Source organism: Musca domestica, unplaced genomic scaffold, assembly GCF_030504385.1.
Source record: "Musca domestica strain aabys unplaced genomic scaffold, Musca_domestica.polishedcontigs.V.1.1 29, whole genome shotgun sequence".
Taxonomy (NCBI): Eukaryota; Metazoa; Arthropoda; class Insecta; order Diptera; family Muscidae; genus Musca; species Musca domestica.
The window spans coordinates 1337194-1353422 of NW_026712296.1; the positions used below are offsets into that span (position 1 = coordinate 1337194).

The 16229-nt window shown below is 34.1% G+C and overlaps 1 protein-coding gene across 1 annotated transcript in view; it reads right to left on the reverse strand.

Moving 5' to 3' along the window:
* LOC101897522 (scavenger receptor class B member 1) overlaps nucleotides 1–16229 on the reverse strand; it is a 130500-nt gene that overhangs the window by 18576 nt on the left and 95695 nt on the right. Inside the window, exons 3-4 of the mRNA XM_005186613.3 lie at nucleotides 10077–10168; nucleotides 9853–10010 (exon numbers count right to left, since the gene is read on the reverse strand). Coding sequence (XP_005186670.1) covers nucleotides 9853–10010; nucleotides 10077–10168 — 250 coding nt within the window. The remainder of the gene's footprint in view (nucleotides 1–9852; nucleotides 10011–10076; nucleotides 10169–16229) is intronic.

Below are 16229 nucleotides of genomic sequence, written 5' to 3' on the forward strand. Positions count from 1 at the left end.
TTCATAAAAAATTCCCAGAGTCATTGTGGCAAAACAAAAAAATTGTTTATGTGTTTGTCGCGATGTGTTAGTCATTAGGGCGCATACGCATGTGCGCTCGCTGGCTCATCATCCTCAGTCATGTGTTTATTTAAATGTCTTAATAAAAATTGTATTAAATCATCCAAGTACTGCTGCGCCCCAACGTCAAGCAACGGCAGTGGTGTCAGGCGCCAATTCCCAACGTTTTTTTTTCTCTCTCTCTCCAACATTTATTTTAATGATAGCTGGTCTTTAAACAATGTTTTATTATTTTTTGTTTCTAGTTAAACTCGTGGTGGCGGCTTTTAACCGTTTGTGGTTCATAACTCAGTTTTAGAGTTTAAACACCCTGTCATCGTGGGTCGGCTGATTGTTTGTTTGCCTCGCTGTCCGTCCGTCCGTCCATTTGAGGGGGCTTTTTGTTTTGGGTTTGTTAAAAAAAATGTTTGTACTCTCGTTTTTGTGGCCAATTTATGCTAACCAAAAACGAAACAAAAAAGCGACCAATTTTATTTGTAAACTTGCAATTGTTTGTGGCGTTTAAACGACGATTTAACACCTTTTTTGTTTTGTTAAATAAATATTGTTTAAATATTTAATGGTCAAAGTGTCACATCAATCTTGTTCGGCTGGCTTTTGAGGGAAATTGTCAATATCTCTGTTGGTCGATTAGTTGGTTTGTTTCTGCTGCTGATAATTAATTATACAAAAACGTGCTAAAATGAATGACGTTCAAATTATTGGAATATTTCCCAGAGAGAGATGTTCTGTTGTAGAACAAATAAATCTAGCATTTGACGTCTATTGTTATCTACTAAATTTTAAAAGATATGCTAAAAAGGGATATAGAATATAAAAGTACACCATTTACAAAGGTTATTATTTCGTCCACAGAGGCCTACGGTATAAAAACGTTATTTCGCTGAGGCACATTTTGACCGGTCAAATTGTACACTCTCTGTAGCCACATGGGTGGGGGTATAAAATAAAGTCTATTTACTTGTCCCTCAATTTTTTACCAGTTGTTGAGGTGTACGAGTATGTCTAGCATATTTCATTTTTAAGCTTTGAATGTCAAATCACAACTTTTTAGAAGGAGGTTGTGATCCAGTCTTCAATCAGGGACTTAAGAGGTTGTCTGACATAAATTGATAATATTATATAAAATTGCTAAAGTGTTCGCAACTTCGTCAGCGAAAAGTCCACCTCGAAATATTGAATTAGTCCCAACTATTCGTGGTTTTCTTTTTCGGTACACAAAATTCGCAATTTGTTCATTTTGACAAATTTTTTAATCAAAACTTTTTACATCGTACTAAATTTTCAGACTTTCATGGTTTTAAATATTATTGAAGGTTTTTTCCATTTTCGGAAAGAAAAAAGGAAAATGTTTACCTTTTAAACCAACAAGGCTTCAGAATCTTTCATTTTAAAGCATATCGAGGTCATCGAATTTTTCTGTCCAAAACTATTTCAACGTTTCCATATGTAAAGACATGAGAGCAACAGTGACCTCTGCTCTATCCCCTCACCCAATACCAAAACAATCTACATCCCTTCTTCCAAGATACCAACAGTGACCCAACATTTGTACCTTTTTGTACTCTTCGAACAGTTATAGGACACATTTGCAAAACAATCACCATATCTCAACATAAGATAATGTCAGAGACATTCATCCAATATTTACCAAATTTAGTGCTTTTCGTACAATAAATTACTCATTACCAAATCATCTCCATATCTCAACCTCAGATACCAACAGGAACCTCCATATCAAATTTCATGATTTCAGCTGTATAAATTTTCCCATTACCAAGATTGGTACAATTTAGTACAATTACTCAGCCACTAATAGTAACATCCATATAAAATCTCCAGGTTTCCAGCTCTATTTCTTCATCCAATACGAAATTTAGTACTCTTCGCGGGATTCCAGATACCAAGAGATACCTCAATATCAAATTTGAGGATTCCAGCCCTATCCTTTCAACCAATGCCAAATTTAGTGCTTTTCGAACAATTATTGTACGCATTTGAAAAATCACGACCAGATCTTAACACCAGAGACTTCAATATCAAATTCCGGGATTCCAGTTCTATACATTGGCTCAATACCATATTTAGTACCATTTAGTACTTTTCGTATTATTTTAGTACTGATTTGAAAAAACATTCCATATTTCAATCCTAGACACCAACAGTTTTGCAATATCAAAAGTTCACGGTTTTAGTTCCATCCCTTCAACCAATACAAAATTTATTTCAATTTAGTATTTTTAAACAACTGTAGTACCTCCAAATCTCAACCTTAGACAGCAACACTTGTCTAAATATCAAATTTCATAATTTCTATCAGAATTTTATCCAATACCAGATGTAGTGCCATTTCGTACTTTTCGAACAATTATAGTACACATTCCCAAAACAACGTCCATATCTCAATTCCAGATACCAACAGCGACTTCAATATCAACTTTGAGAATACCATACCTATCCCTTCCCCCAATACCAAATTTAGTACCATTTAGTACTTTTAGTACAAATATAGATACCATTAATAATCTATGCATAAACTTTGCAGAATTTTATCTCTACCATATCACCCAATGCCAAATATAGTACTATTTAGTACTATTTGTACAATTATTGTACACATTTCCGAAACCACCCTCACCTTTCCAGGCTATACATGAGCAGCAATCCTCATACCAAATTTCAGATTTCAAGCACTGGAAATTTACCCAATATCAAATTGTGCCAAAGAAAATACCATTTAGTAATTTTCGTACACATTTCCAAAATCAACTTTAATTCACAAACCTACCACCAACGGGGATCCCAATACCAAAACATCGAAATTCGAGCTCTATTATATACCCTCCATCCAATATTAAAATTAGTACTATTCAGTACTTTTCGTGCAATTACACGCATTTCCAAAACCACCTCCATATCTCAATTCCAGATACCAAAAGAGTCCTCTATATAACATTTCAAGATTCCAGCTCTATCCCTTCACCCAATACCCAACTTAGTACCACCGAGTACTTTTCGAACAATTGTGTTACGAATTTTCAATTTCTCCTCCATATCTTAACCCCAGACACCAACAATGATACTCATATCAAATATCAGCTCTATACTTCCACCCAATACCAAATTTTGTACTATTTGATACTTTCGTACATATTTAGTACACATTTGCAAAACCACCTCCTTATCCAAAATTCCAAATACCAAGAGAGACCTTTATATGAATTTTGGAGATTCCAGCTCTATCCCTTCACCCAATTTAGTACCATTTAGTACTTTCGAACAATTCTAGTACAAATTTCCAATTTCTCCTCCATATTTTAACCACAGACACCAACAGTGACATTCATATGAAATTTCGGGATGTCAGATCTTTTCCTTCACCCAATACCAAATTTTATACCATTTAGTTCTTTTCGTGCAATTATAGTACACATTTCCGAAACGAACTCCATATGTTCATGCTCCACATTAACACCGACTCTAATACCAAATTTCAGATTTCAAGCACTATCTGTTCACCAAATAACATATTGTACCAAATATAGTACTATTTAGTACACATAAGAACGGATTTTCAAAAGATCCTACATAACCCAATCCTAAACACCAATAGTAATCTTATTTCTTAATTTTAGAATTCCAGTTCTATCGGTACCAAATTTTATACACATAAGTACGAATGTCCCAAAATTCCTTACATGCCACAATCCTACACTCTAAATTTCCAAAACTACCTAACATACCTCAAACATACAATCCCATAGAAATCTTTTTTTTTAAATTTCAGAATTCCAGCTCCATTGGTTCACCACAATTCCAATTTGTACCAAATTTAGTACCATTTAAAACACATAAGTACTAATTTCCAAAGCTTCCTATGTACCTCAATCAGGATTTCACCGCTATCGGTTCGCCGAAAAACTGTAAATTGTACCAAACTAAGTACCATTTAGTACACATAACTACGAATTTCCAAAACTTACTACACACTCCAATTCTACAATGCAACAGTAATGTCATTAACAAAATTCAGTATTCCACCTCTATCGGTTCAGTCAAATCGAAACTATTCCAAATTTAGTACCATTTAGTACTTTTCGTGCACATAAGTACAAATTTCCAAAACGTCCTCCATATTCCAATCCTACATTCCGCCAGTAATGTTATTTTCAAATTACAGGATTCCAGCTCCATCCGTTCCTCCAAGTTCAAATTGTACTTAATTTAGTACCGTTTGGTAATTTTCGTGTACATAAGTACACATTTCCAAAACCACCTTCTTACATCGACTACTCTACTCCTCAACCTTAATTCCCATTCCAAATTTCAAGTTTTTAGCTCTAACCATTCACAAGATACGAAATGGTACCAAATGTAGTACAGTTTAGTACTTTTCGTACACTTGCAGTGCGAATTTCCAAAAACCCTTTGGCACATCAATCATGCACTCCATTAGAGACTCTTTTTCAAAATTTCCCATTCCGTTGGTCCAATAAAATTCATTTTAACTCATTTTAAAGAGACGTAATGGTATCAGATTAAGTACATTTTAGTACTTTTCTTTTATTTGCAGAGCGAATTTCCAAAAACCCTTTTGGTACATCTTTCAGTGACCCTCATTTTATGTTTAAGGTTCTAGGTCTACTGCTTCCTAAAACACAAAGGTACCATAAAAAGTACTGTTTAATATTTTTAGTGCTGTTCTATTCTGAATTTCCAAAAAAAACAGCCTTTTCTGACCCCTTCGAACCAAGCTTGACAATCACTCAAAATTTCAAGATTCTCTCTTCGGTCTTTTCGTCTGGGCGTTAATAAATCGTTAAGTAAGTCAGTCAGTTAATTACTTCACTATTTTATTAACAGAGATTTGCTTCTTTAAAGTAATCTATTACGAAATTCATTCGAAGTTATCCACATTGCCATTGAAATGGTGTGACTTTATATCCGGTTAACCTTTAGCCCTTTTTGAGGTTGAATATCAACTAAGTATTTATATGTATGTATGTATGTCTGTTCATATCATAAGATTAAAGTATAATGTACATTCGAAATCGAACTTTGTCACATCCGACTGGAAGATTAATGAACATTTCAATGCTAATATAATTAAATAATGAAATCTATTTACCTAATTCTATTAATAATTTTATGACGCCAAACCAAAAATATGACATGGTATTAACAAATGATAATTCAATTATTTGTAGCGATGTCGTAGAGAAAGTTAGCAATTAAAAAAAAAAATAATTGTATTCCGTTATTTAAATTTATTGCAAACACTTGGAAATTAAAATCAAATGGAACGGCATAGTTTATTGTATAAATTATTTATAATTAATAAATTGATAAATTTATAGAATTGTGTAATTCTTTGTAAGGAAATAAATTCTCAGCAATTTGATTTTTACTTTTACGAGCACGAAGTGAAAGGTGACAAGAGAATTTATAGGAAATTAATATATTTATTTTATTAGGTATCAAATAAAATTTAAAGCAAGTAAAAAAGTATCGGTCGGTTTTGCCGACAGAAGTATACCCATAGCCAATGACTTCTGTTATGAATTTTCAAACTCTTGACCCTCTATGGAGAGGATTTTGAAAGAATGGTTCAATATTGTCCATTTAATATCGGACCTAAATAAGTATGATATAAATATTATTATGAATATATAAGAAATCGAACATTTATATCCAATTTATGGGAAATCCTAAAATCCATATTCATCTCAAGATTCTGGTTGAGAGAAATATATTTAGATTAGCAAGTTGTAAAGAATTACTGAGTTGTTTCGCAATTTATGACAGATTATACAATTTTGTCCCTTTGTGGGTGAGGTACAAGAAGGCCTTCGCAGATATATAGCATCTTTGTATGTGTGAAATTTGAAGCGAGTTGGATTCTTATTTCGATTCCTTTGAGCGATTTGTTTTTCAAAATCTTGAACCCTATGTGGAGCAGGTAGCAAAAGAAATGGTCCGATCTCTACCATCTTCATTACAGATCTTGTATTGATGGAAATATTTTAGATGTACCATATCTGGAATGGAGTCGGATGTTTTTTTATTAGCTTCATGGATATTCAAAATGTTGAGTGTTTGTAAGGGAGGTAGCAGAAGGAGCGGAGCGATATTGTCAATTTTCGCACCAGACTTAGCACTGACGCAAATATTAGGATATGCAAAGTTGGGCAAAATCGGATTATCGTTTTTCTTTATGTGCAAAAATATGTATTTTTTGAAAATTTCTACCTTTAATGGGAGAGGTACCAGAAGAAGTGGACCGATATATTACATCTTAACACCAGACCTTGGGTTAATATAAACATTTGGATGTGTGAAATTTGAAGACAATCGGACTATTACACCACATATTACGAGAGTTGCAATTATTTAAAATTTTGACCCTTTATGGGGGAGGTAGGAGAAGGAGTGGGGCCGATATTGTCCGTTTTCACACCAGACCTAGCACTAAGGCAAATATTAGGATTTGCAAAGTTGGAGCAAAATCGTATTATCGTTTCTCTTTCTGTGCAAAAAATATATATTTTTTTTTTTGAAAATGTCGACCATTTGTGGGGGAGGTACCAGAAGGAGTGTTCTGATGTATTCCATCTTAGCACCATATATTGGGTTAATATAAATATTGGGAAGTATGAAATTTGAAGACAATCGGATTATTACATCACATTTTACGAGAGTTGCAATTGTATTAAATTTTGACCCTTTGTGGGGGAGGTAGGAGAAGGAGTGAACCGATATTGTCCGTTTTCGCACCAAACCTAGCACTAAGGGAAATATTAGGATTTGAAAAGTTGGAGCAAAATCGGATTATCGTTTCTTTTTCTGTGCAAAAAATATTTATTTTTGAGAATTTCGACCATTTGTGGGGGAGATACCAGAAGGAGTGGACCGATATAGCCAATCTCCGAACTCGATCTAAGTTTGACATTTATATTACCATGTACCTAGTTTGGACCAAATCGGATACTCCCTTTGAGAGTTATCGTGCGAACCAGCCAGACAGACAGACAGACAGACAGACAGACGGACTGACATCGCTAGATCGACTCTAAATGTTCTGAAATAGTTTTTGACCGTATCAAATGATACATATCCGGTTTTACAGGCATTTATACAACATTCGAAAATTTGATATTTACATCACTGATGTTATCTTTGTTTGAAATTTGGCTTTGGTTTTGGAAATAGTTACTATGTGCGAAAAGTACTAAGTGGTACTAAGTTTTGTATTGGGTGAAGGAATAAAATTTGATATTGATATCTCTGTTGGTATCTGGTGTTAAGATCTGGTTGTGGTTTTGCAAAAAAGTACTAAACGGCACTAATTTTGGTTCTCTATGTGTGTCTAGGATGGAGAGATGTAGATTTTTCTGGAAATGCGTACTTAATGCTACTAAATTTGTAAAAGGGAAAATTATAGAGCTTAAAGCCTGAAAGTTTATGCTACAAAATTTGTGTAAATTTGCTAGAATTTTGAATTTTGGTATCAGAATAACTGTGAGAAAGAATTATTTATATTATAATATTGTGTACGAAATGTACTAAATGCTACTAAATTTGGTATATTATTTAGGAAAGTAGTTAGAGGTTGGAATATTGCCATATGGATCACTGTAAGTATGTAGCGTTTATATAGGAGGATATTTTTGAAATTCTTACTATATAGTGTACGAAAAGTACCAAACGGTATTGAATCTGGTATAGAGTGTGAGTGAATGTTCAGCAAAATATGGAGATCTGTATGTGGTATAATATAGCCCAATTTTGTCCTTTCTGTATTGTTTTATACCCTCCATTATTGAACGAATCGGCCTACGTCTTCGTATAGCCCCCATATTATGGTACCTGCCTATGTTCGGTATTTTGATGATTTTATCTGCATCATTTAACCGAACTGTTTCAAATTTCGTATACGAAGTTTTTAATGGGTACTACAGTCTATACCTAAAAAGTTCGTATGCAGGCCCACAACTTTGTATAGCCCCCATGTAGCGGTACCTCACGATATTCGGTATTTTGATGATCTCTACAGCTACAGTTTGTGACAAAAAATGCAGGTACAGGTCTTTGTATAGCCCCATATAACGGTACCTCCCGATATTCGGTATTTTGATGATAAATTAGGTATTTAGAGTTCGTAATGGAAACTACAGTTTGTGACAGAAAATTGTCAATGCAGGTACAGGTCTTCGTATAGGCCCCATATATCAGTACCTCCTTATATTCGGTAGGTACAATACCCACTGAAATTTTTTGAGATGTCGTATTTGAAGTTCGTTATGGATGCTATAGCCTGTGACAGAAAATTGTCTATGCTGGTCCAGGTCTTCGCACAGCTCCGATATAACGGTACCTCCCTATATACGATGTTTTGATGACTTTAGCTACATTATTCACCACTTATTTCAAGTTTCGAATTTCAATATGGTAATGGCTTATGACAAACAAGGTCTGTGTAGGTTCAAGTCGTATAGACCCCAATATAACAGCTATTTTCGGTATTTTTAATATTTTAACAGAATTTTTTAAGGTCTTTATTCCAAATGGTGGAGGGTATTCAAAGTTCGGCCCGGCCGAACTTACTGCTTTTTAACTTGTTAACTTTGAAAAATGTATCTGAGAATTATTCTTCTAACTCGCAAGTAAGACAAAATTAGAAAATAATTAAAATTTATTTAAGTTTAAGTGAAGTTCGAACACCAATCTTTTGGCTGTCTTAAAATTCAATAAATTTAAAAAAGTATTTTTAATACTTTGAATCCACTTTTTCACTAACTAACACAAAGGATGCCTAAAGTCGTTTGCCGAGTCACACAACCCACAATCTTCGACTTTGCTGTGGCACGCTCACATCCTGTTCCGACGTTACTCAGTACTTGGTATTGAAAATAGTTATTTTGCAATTTATATCCTCTACGATAGCATGGAAAGTTCAAAAGTTTCGTTTATCAGTTTATTATAATTAGAATTGCAAATGGATGTTATCAAATTACTAATGGAACAATTAATTAATTTAAAATGCAATGTGAATTCTTAAATTCTCTATTAAAATATTTTGCATTGGATAGAAAATTTCCCAATAACGTATAAAAATTCTGTAGTTTATTATCCACTTCCTTTATAAATTTCGACTGCAGATTAATCAAAATATTTAATTAATTAATAATCCCTAATTTCCTACCTCCACCCTTATTCCGAACCAGATATCACATTACATCTAACTGTATTGTTTTTCATTGTTTATCCATTTAACGCTTTGTAATTTAGCAATTAATTGGCCTAAATACTACCCCGCTTGGCTAATTGAGATTTACGAAGTGCAACAATGGAAAAAATACTTTGGTTGGGGTGTACTTCCATTTAATTTATTGGCTATTTCCAATGATTTGCCAACAACGTGGAATACAACACCGGCCAATTTTATGGACGAGCTCATAAATCAAAACAACTGGAAAACAATTATTTATAACCACTTTTCTTTTAATAATTCATAAACAATAATTAAAAAAAAAAACAACGATTGCAACATTTAAATGCTTGATGTCAAATCGAAACTGGCTGTGATGTCAGCGGATAATTTGTGACATCATAAACGTTGTAGTTCGTTTGCGGTTGCGGTAATATTTAATTGCGGGAACTTCTAGAACCTATTTCGAAGTTTGTTTTCTTTAAATATTTATTTTCCTAACAACAATAAGAACAATGATAATAACAACGACTTTACTTAATTACATTCGGACTTTGGGGTACAACAAAAATATTGTCACTCACCTATAGACAAAAGGTCCAACCTCTTGCAGCTTTGGTTTTTCGCCACTCAGAAAACCCTCTGGATTTGTGACATTATAAATGTAGACTTTAGTTAAACGTATCACCCCCGGCCTCTGCCAATAATGATAACTGAGCGTATCATTCCACAGCCTTAAATTCTGTAAAAAATATATTATATTTAATTAAATACAAAAATAATTGCTATCCATTACGCGGTCACTTACCTTTAAAATGAAATAATCTAACCATGGTATCGTGGTTAGGAGAATGCCTAAAATTAATGTTAATATACCAATAATTATCACAGCTACTCTATCTGAAATGAGAAATTTGAAGAAGGAAGGGAAGTAATTAGTGCGGGGAATATATATTTACGTTAGCTATACTAAAATGAAAATTGTTGGGATTTTTTAATTCAGAATATTTAAGGGATGGGTGTGGTCTTCTGCTATACATGCCTATTTGTATGTCCTCCACCATGCATAGTATGGAGGGTATATAAGTTCGTCATTCCGTTTGTAACTCATCAAAATAATAATTTTAGACCCAACCAAGTGTATATATTCTTGATCAGCGTAAAATTCCAAGACGATTTAGCCCCGTCTGTCCGTCTGTTGTAATCACGGCAGAGTCAAAACGAATAATGATAAGAAGGTAAAATTTTCCACCGATCTGTCTTTTGTCTGCAGGCAGGTCAATTTCACGATATCGTATAGCCCCCATATAACTGTACCTCCCGATATACGGCATTTTGATGGTTTTAGCCACATTTGGAGTTCTTCGTGACTACTTAACACTCTGAAAAAGAATTGTCACGATTTCGTATAGGCCCTATACAATTGTATTCCTCTAACTTCGGTATTTTAATGGTTTTAACCACATATTTCAATGGAATTGTGCGAAATTCTACAAAGGAGTTCTTCCTGACTTCTTTAACCCCCGAAAAAGAATTGTCTATATTGGTCTACGATATCGTATATCCCTCATATATCTGTACCTCCCGGCATTCGGTATTTTGATGATTTTAACCACATTTTTAAATGGAATTGTCTGAAATTCTACATAAGGAGTTTTCTGTGAGTACTTTACCCCCTGAAAAAGAAATTTCTATATAGATCCATTATATCGTATATCCCCCATATAACGGTACCTCCCGATATTCGGTTTTTTGATGATTTTAGCCATGTTTTTCGATGGAATTGACTTAAAATCTACACAAGAGTTCCTTCTGACTACTGCACCCCCTGAAAGAGAATTGTCTACATAGGTCCACGATATCGTATATCTCCCATATATCTGTACCTCCCGGAATTCGGTATTTTGATGATGTTAGTCACATTTTTCAATGACATTGTCTTAAATTCATTATAAGAAGTTCTCTACGAATACTTAACCCCCTGAAAGGGAATTTTCTGAATAGGTCCATGATATCGTATAGCCCCCATACAATGGTACCCCCCGATATTCGGTATTGTGATAATTGTAGCCAACATTTTCAATGGAATTGTCTGAAAATACACACGAGGAGTTCCTTTTGAATATTTTACGCCCAGGAAGACAATTGCCTACATATGTAGGTCCACGTTTTAGTATAGCACCCATATAACGGTACCCTCATATATTCGGAATTTCCATGATTTGAGTGACATTATTCACCGGAATTGTTATAAATTTCGTATTTGAAGTTCGTAATGGGTACCTCAACCTGTGATGGAAAATTGTCTATGGAGGTCCACGTCTTTGTATGGCCCCCATACAATGGTATCACCCTTTATTCGGTATATTGATGATATTAGCGACTTTATTCATCGGAATTGTTGTAAATTTCGTATTTGAAGTTCGGAATGGTTATTACAGCCTATGGCAAAAAATTACTTATGCAGCACTACGTCTTCGTATAGCCCCCATATAAAGATTTTCATTTGTGCGATATTTTTCGACGGATTTTTTATACCCTACACCACACTGTGGGTAGGGTATTGTGCCTTGTACATTTGTTCGTAACATAGAGAAGGAAGCGAGTTAGACACATAGTTTCTTTTGATGATCTGCATAGAATCACTTTCTGAGTCGATTTATGCATGTCAGTCCGTCTGTCTGTCCATGTATTTTTGTAAACAAAGTACAGGTCGCATTTATTGCCTGATCGAGTTGATATTTTTCACAAATCGTTTGTTTAGCCCAAGGACTAACCCTATTGAAATTGGAGTTAATCGGTCAACATTTAGATGTAGCTCCCACACATATTTTCAACCGTTTTCGGCCTAATAGTGCACCAAATGGCTAATATCAGCCCAAATGAACTAAATCGTAACAAATCCGACTGAATTCAGTCTAAAAGCAAGTACATAAAATTTGGTGAAAATCGGTTCAGATATAGCTATAGCTCTCATATATATGTTACATCCGATGTGGGCTTTTTAATTCTATCACATGCGTAATATGCACTCCACAAGAATGATCTTTGGTACTAGATATCGGATACAGCTCAGAAATAAGTCTCTAAAATTTTGTCAAGTTCAGTTCAGTTCAGGTTAATTGTGCAACAAATGGATAATTTTAGTCTAAATTGAATGAATTGTGGCACATCCGACTGAATTCATCCTAGAAACAAATACTTCAAATTTGTTGAAAATCTGTTCAGATATAGCTATACCTCTCATATAGTGGTTCATCCGATTTTTAGGTTTAAAGTCCCTTGCATGCGTAATATGCACTCCACAACAATGATCTTTGGTACCAGATGTCAGATAAAGCCCAGAAATATCTTTGTCAAATTTTTTATAGATCGAATCAGATTTGGATATAGCTCCCATATATATCTTTATCCGATATTAGGCTTATTATGCACCAAATGGCTAATATCAACCCAAATTAACTGAATCTTGGCAATTCCGACAGAATTCGTCCTCGAAACAAGTAATTCAAATTTGGTGAAAATCAGTTCAGATATAGCTATAGCTCCTATATATATGTTTCATCCGTTTTGGGGTTTTAAGTCCGTCATAAGCGTAATATGCACTTCACAACAAGGATACTTGGTACTGGACATCATTTACAGCTCGAAGATACCTCTATCACATTTTATCAAGATTGGTTCAGGGTTTATATATATTCGATATATATCTTTATCCGATTTTACGGTTATTGTCTAACATATTTGTAATATCAACCCAAATTGGATAGATTTTTTCATATTCAATCGAATTTTTCCCTTTAGTGAAACTCGGACCGGTATATCTATTGCTAAAATAAATATTTTTTAATATAATTCTTATCGAAGTCATATCATGCACTATTCAGCAATGTTATTTGGTACTTGAGGTACAAAAGCCTCCGTTAAATTTGTTGAAAATCGATTTAGAGTTGAATATAGTTCCCGAGTTGCGACTACTCTAAAGCCATGATACGCATTCAAATAAGGTTACGGGAGCTCTACTAAATACGCATTGTGGTGTAGGGTATTAAACTTTAGAACAAACAAACACATTATCATTATTGCAGATTCGTTTCGTCTTCTTTTTCCCTGAAATTTTAGTTAACAACACATATAACTTTTTTCACAGCCGACATTTGAAGATATTCACAAAAAATAATAAATTTAAATGGAAGTCTTCAAAATAGCGTTCGGATATGTAAAACAAATATTTAACAAAAGAACGCATTTCATTGGAATTTTCACGCAGATCATTTTAAACGATTTAATTTAATCACATCTCTTACATCGATACTGTTATTCTTTTATTTCGATACGTTTCTGGTTTCTTTTGTGCAGCTAATCGCATTGTCTTAAAGAGTTTTGACACCTCACGCCATGACCGACAGACACGTTATCCGATATTTTCTGAAATATTTTTTTTCTGTTGCCACACTTTTCATTTCGGCTTAACATTTCCGTATAATTGTTGCGATTGGAAGTGGTGGTCAACTGGATACCTACAAACATATATTCGTATCATATATTGAACTGCAAGCCATCTGTAAGCTGATTACTGTTGCAATGACAGTGGGTTTTGCAGACGAAGTTGAAATTTTATAAATGTCGGCAATGTCAACCAATCAAATTAACTACATTTGTTGCTATACCCTAATATCTGTTGAATATTATGTATTATATCATTGATGGGACTTGGAAAATTAAAAAAAAAAATAAAATTTTAAATTAATAAATTTAAAATTAATTAAAATTTAAATTTAAATTTGGAAATAATTTGGTAATTTTCAAAAAAAAAAAAAAAATATAAATAAATAAAATAAAATAAATAAAAAAGGCGTTAAAAATTCTGTTAAAATCTTAAAAATACTGAATGTAGCCGTATAATAGGGTCTATACGAGGACGTGGACCTGCATAGGCAACTTTTGTCATTAGCTATTACAATATTCAAAAGCGACACTTAAAAAAAAATCTGTTTATAATGTAGCTGAAATCATTAAAATACCATATATAGGGAGGTACCATGGGGGTTATACGAAGACGACGACCTGCACAGACAATTTTCTGTCATAGGCTGTAGTATCCATTACGAACTTCAAATGCGTAATTTCAAACAATTCCGGTAAATAATGTCGCTAAAATCATCATAATACCAAATATCGGGAGGTACCGTTATAAAGGGCAATACGAAGTCATGGACCTACAAGGCCCATTTCCTGTTTTAGGCTTTAGTATCTATTACGAACTTTAAATACCAAGTTTGAAAGAATTCCGGTGAATAAATTCGCTAAAATCATCAAAATACGGAAAATCGGGAGGTACCGTTATATGGGGGCTATACGAAGACGTGGACTTGGACAGACAATTTTCTGTCTTAAGCTGTAGTATCCATTGCGAACTTCAAATACCAAATTTGAGACATCAAAATACCGAATATCGGGGGGTACCGTTATATGGGGGCTATACCAAAACCCATTATCAATACCAAAAGTTCTGCAGTCAACATACATTTGAGTAAAATTTTATCAATCTACTTCAATTCGTTCGGAGGCTAGAGTGATTTCCACAGACGGATAGACGGACGGACTTTAAACTACAAATACCAGTAAGGCCGGAGCTAGAACCCATTACGAACTACAAATACGAATTTTAAGACATATACGTGGAAAATTGTGGCAAAAATCATCATAACACCGATATTGGGAGGTATCATTATGTGGGGGGGGGCTATACCAAACCGTGGACGTATATATACCATGTTCTGCCACCGGAGCTAGAATCCAATATGAAATACAAATACAAATTATTAGACAAATCTTTGGAAAAATGTGGCAAAAATCATCAAAACACCGAGTATCGGGAGGTACCGTTATATGGTGGCTTTTCCAAAACGTGGACCGATATATCTCAATCTTCAATACCAATCATCCTAGACTCAATAAACTTGTTTTGCCTAATTTTCAAGCTCTACGTCAAATAAGGTGGGCTCTATCGTGAATTCAACGGACGGACGTCGTTAAATCGTCTTAGAATTTTATGCTGTTCATAGGGGCTACGACGAATATTTAGGGATGTTATAAACGGAATGACAAAGATAATATACCCTCCTTTCCAAGGTGGAGGGTATAAAAACAATAAAAAAGGCTGCAAGTTCAGCCGGGCCGAACATTGAATACCCTCCACCATTTGGAACGAATTTGGCAATTAAAAAAAAAAAAATAAAAACCGTTAAAAATTCTGTTGAAATCTTAAAAATACCGAATGTATCTGTTAATACACTACGATGGGGACCTGCATAGGCAACATTTGTCATAAGCCATTACAATATATAAAATCATCAAAATACCAAATATAGAGAGGTATCATTATATGGGGACTATACCAAAACGTGGGCCTGCACAGACAATTTTCTATCATAGGCTGTAGTATCCATTAGGAACTTCAAATACCAAATTTGAAGCGATTCCGGTGAATTATGTCGCTAAAATTATCAAAATACTGAATATCGGGAGGTGGTGTTATATGGGGGCTATACGAAGGCGTTATATAATGAATGGCCATTCATTATATAACAATATATTAAGAGGAAGTACTCCCCTAAACCTCTTCAAAAATGGTAAAATATTCCCTTAATATCAGTCAGCATTTTTATCTGTTTTCTAACCAAACGTAGAACATAACTAAAAGTTGGCAGTCAGTATGTAACAAAGCTACATACCTGTCTCTCCTACCCATAGCTCAGGAAAATTCAAGTTTCATTGTTTTATTTACAACTACCGCGGCATGTTATTGCTTAATTTGACCGATATTTTTATTTTTTGTGTTTTGTAAACAAATTGCTGCCCTCATCAATATGTATGTTTAGAACAGAAGCTTTTGAAATTTCCATTAACCTGTGCAAAAGCTCCAATAAATTTTATTTAATCGTTCTATTGTTGCAAC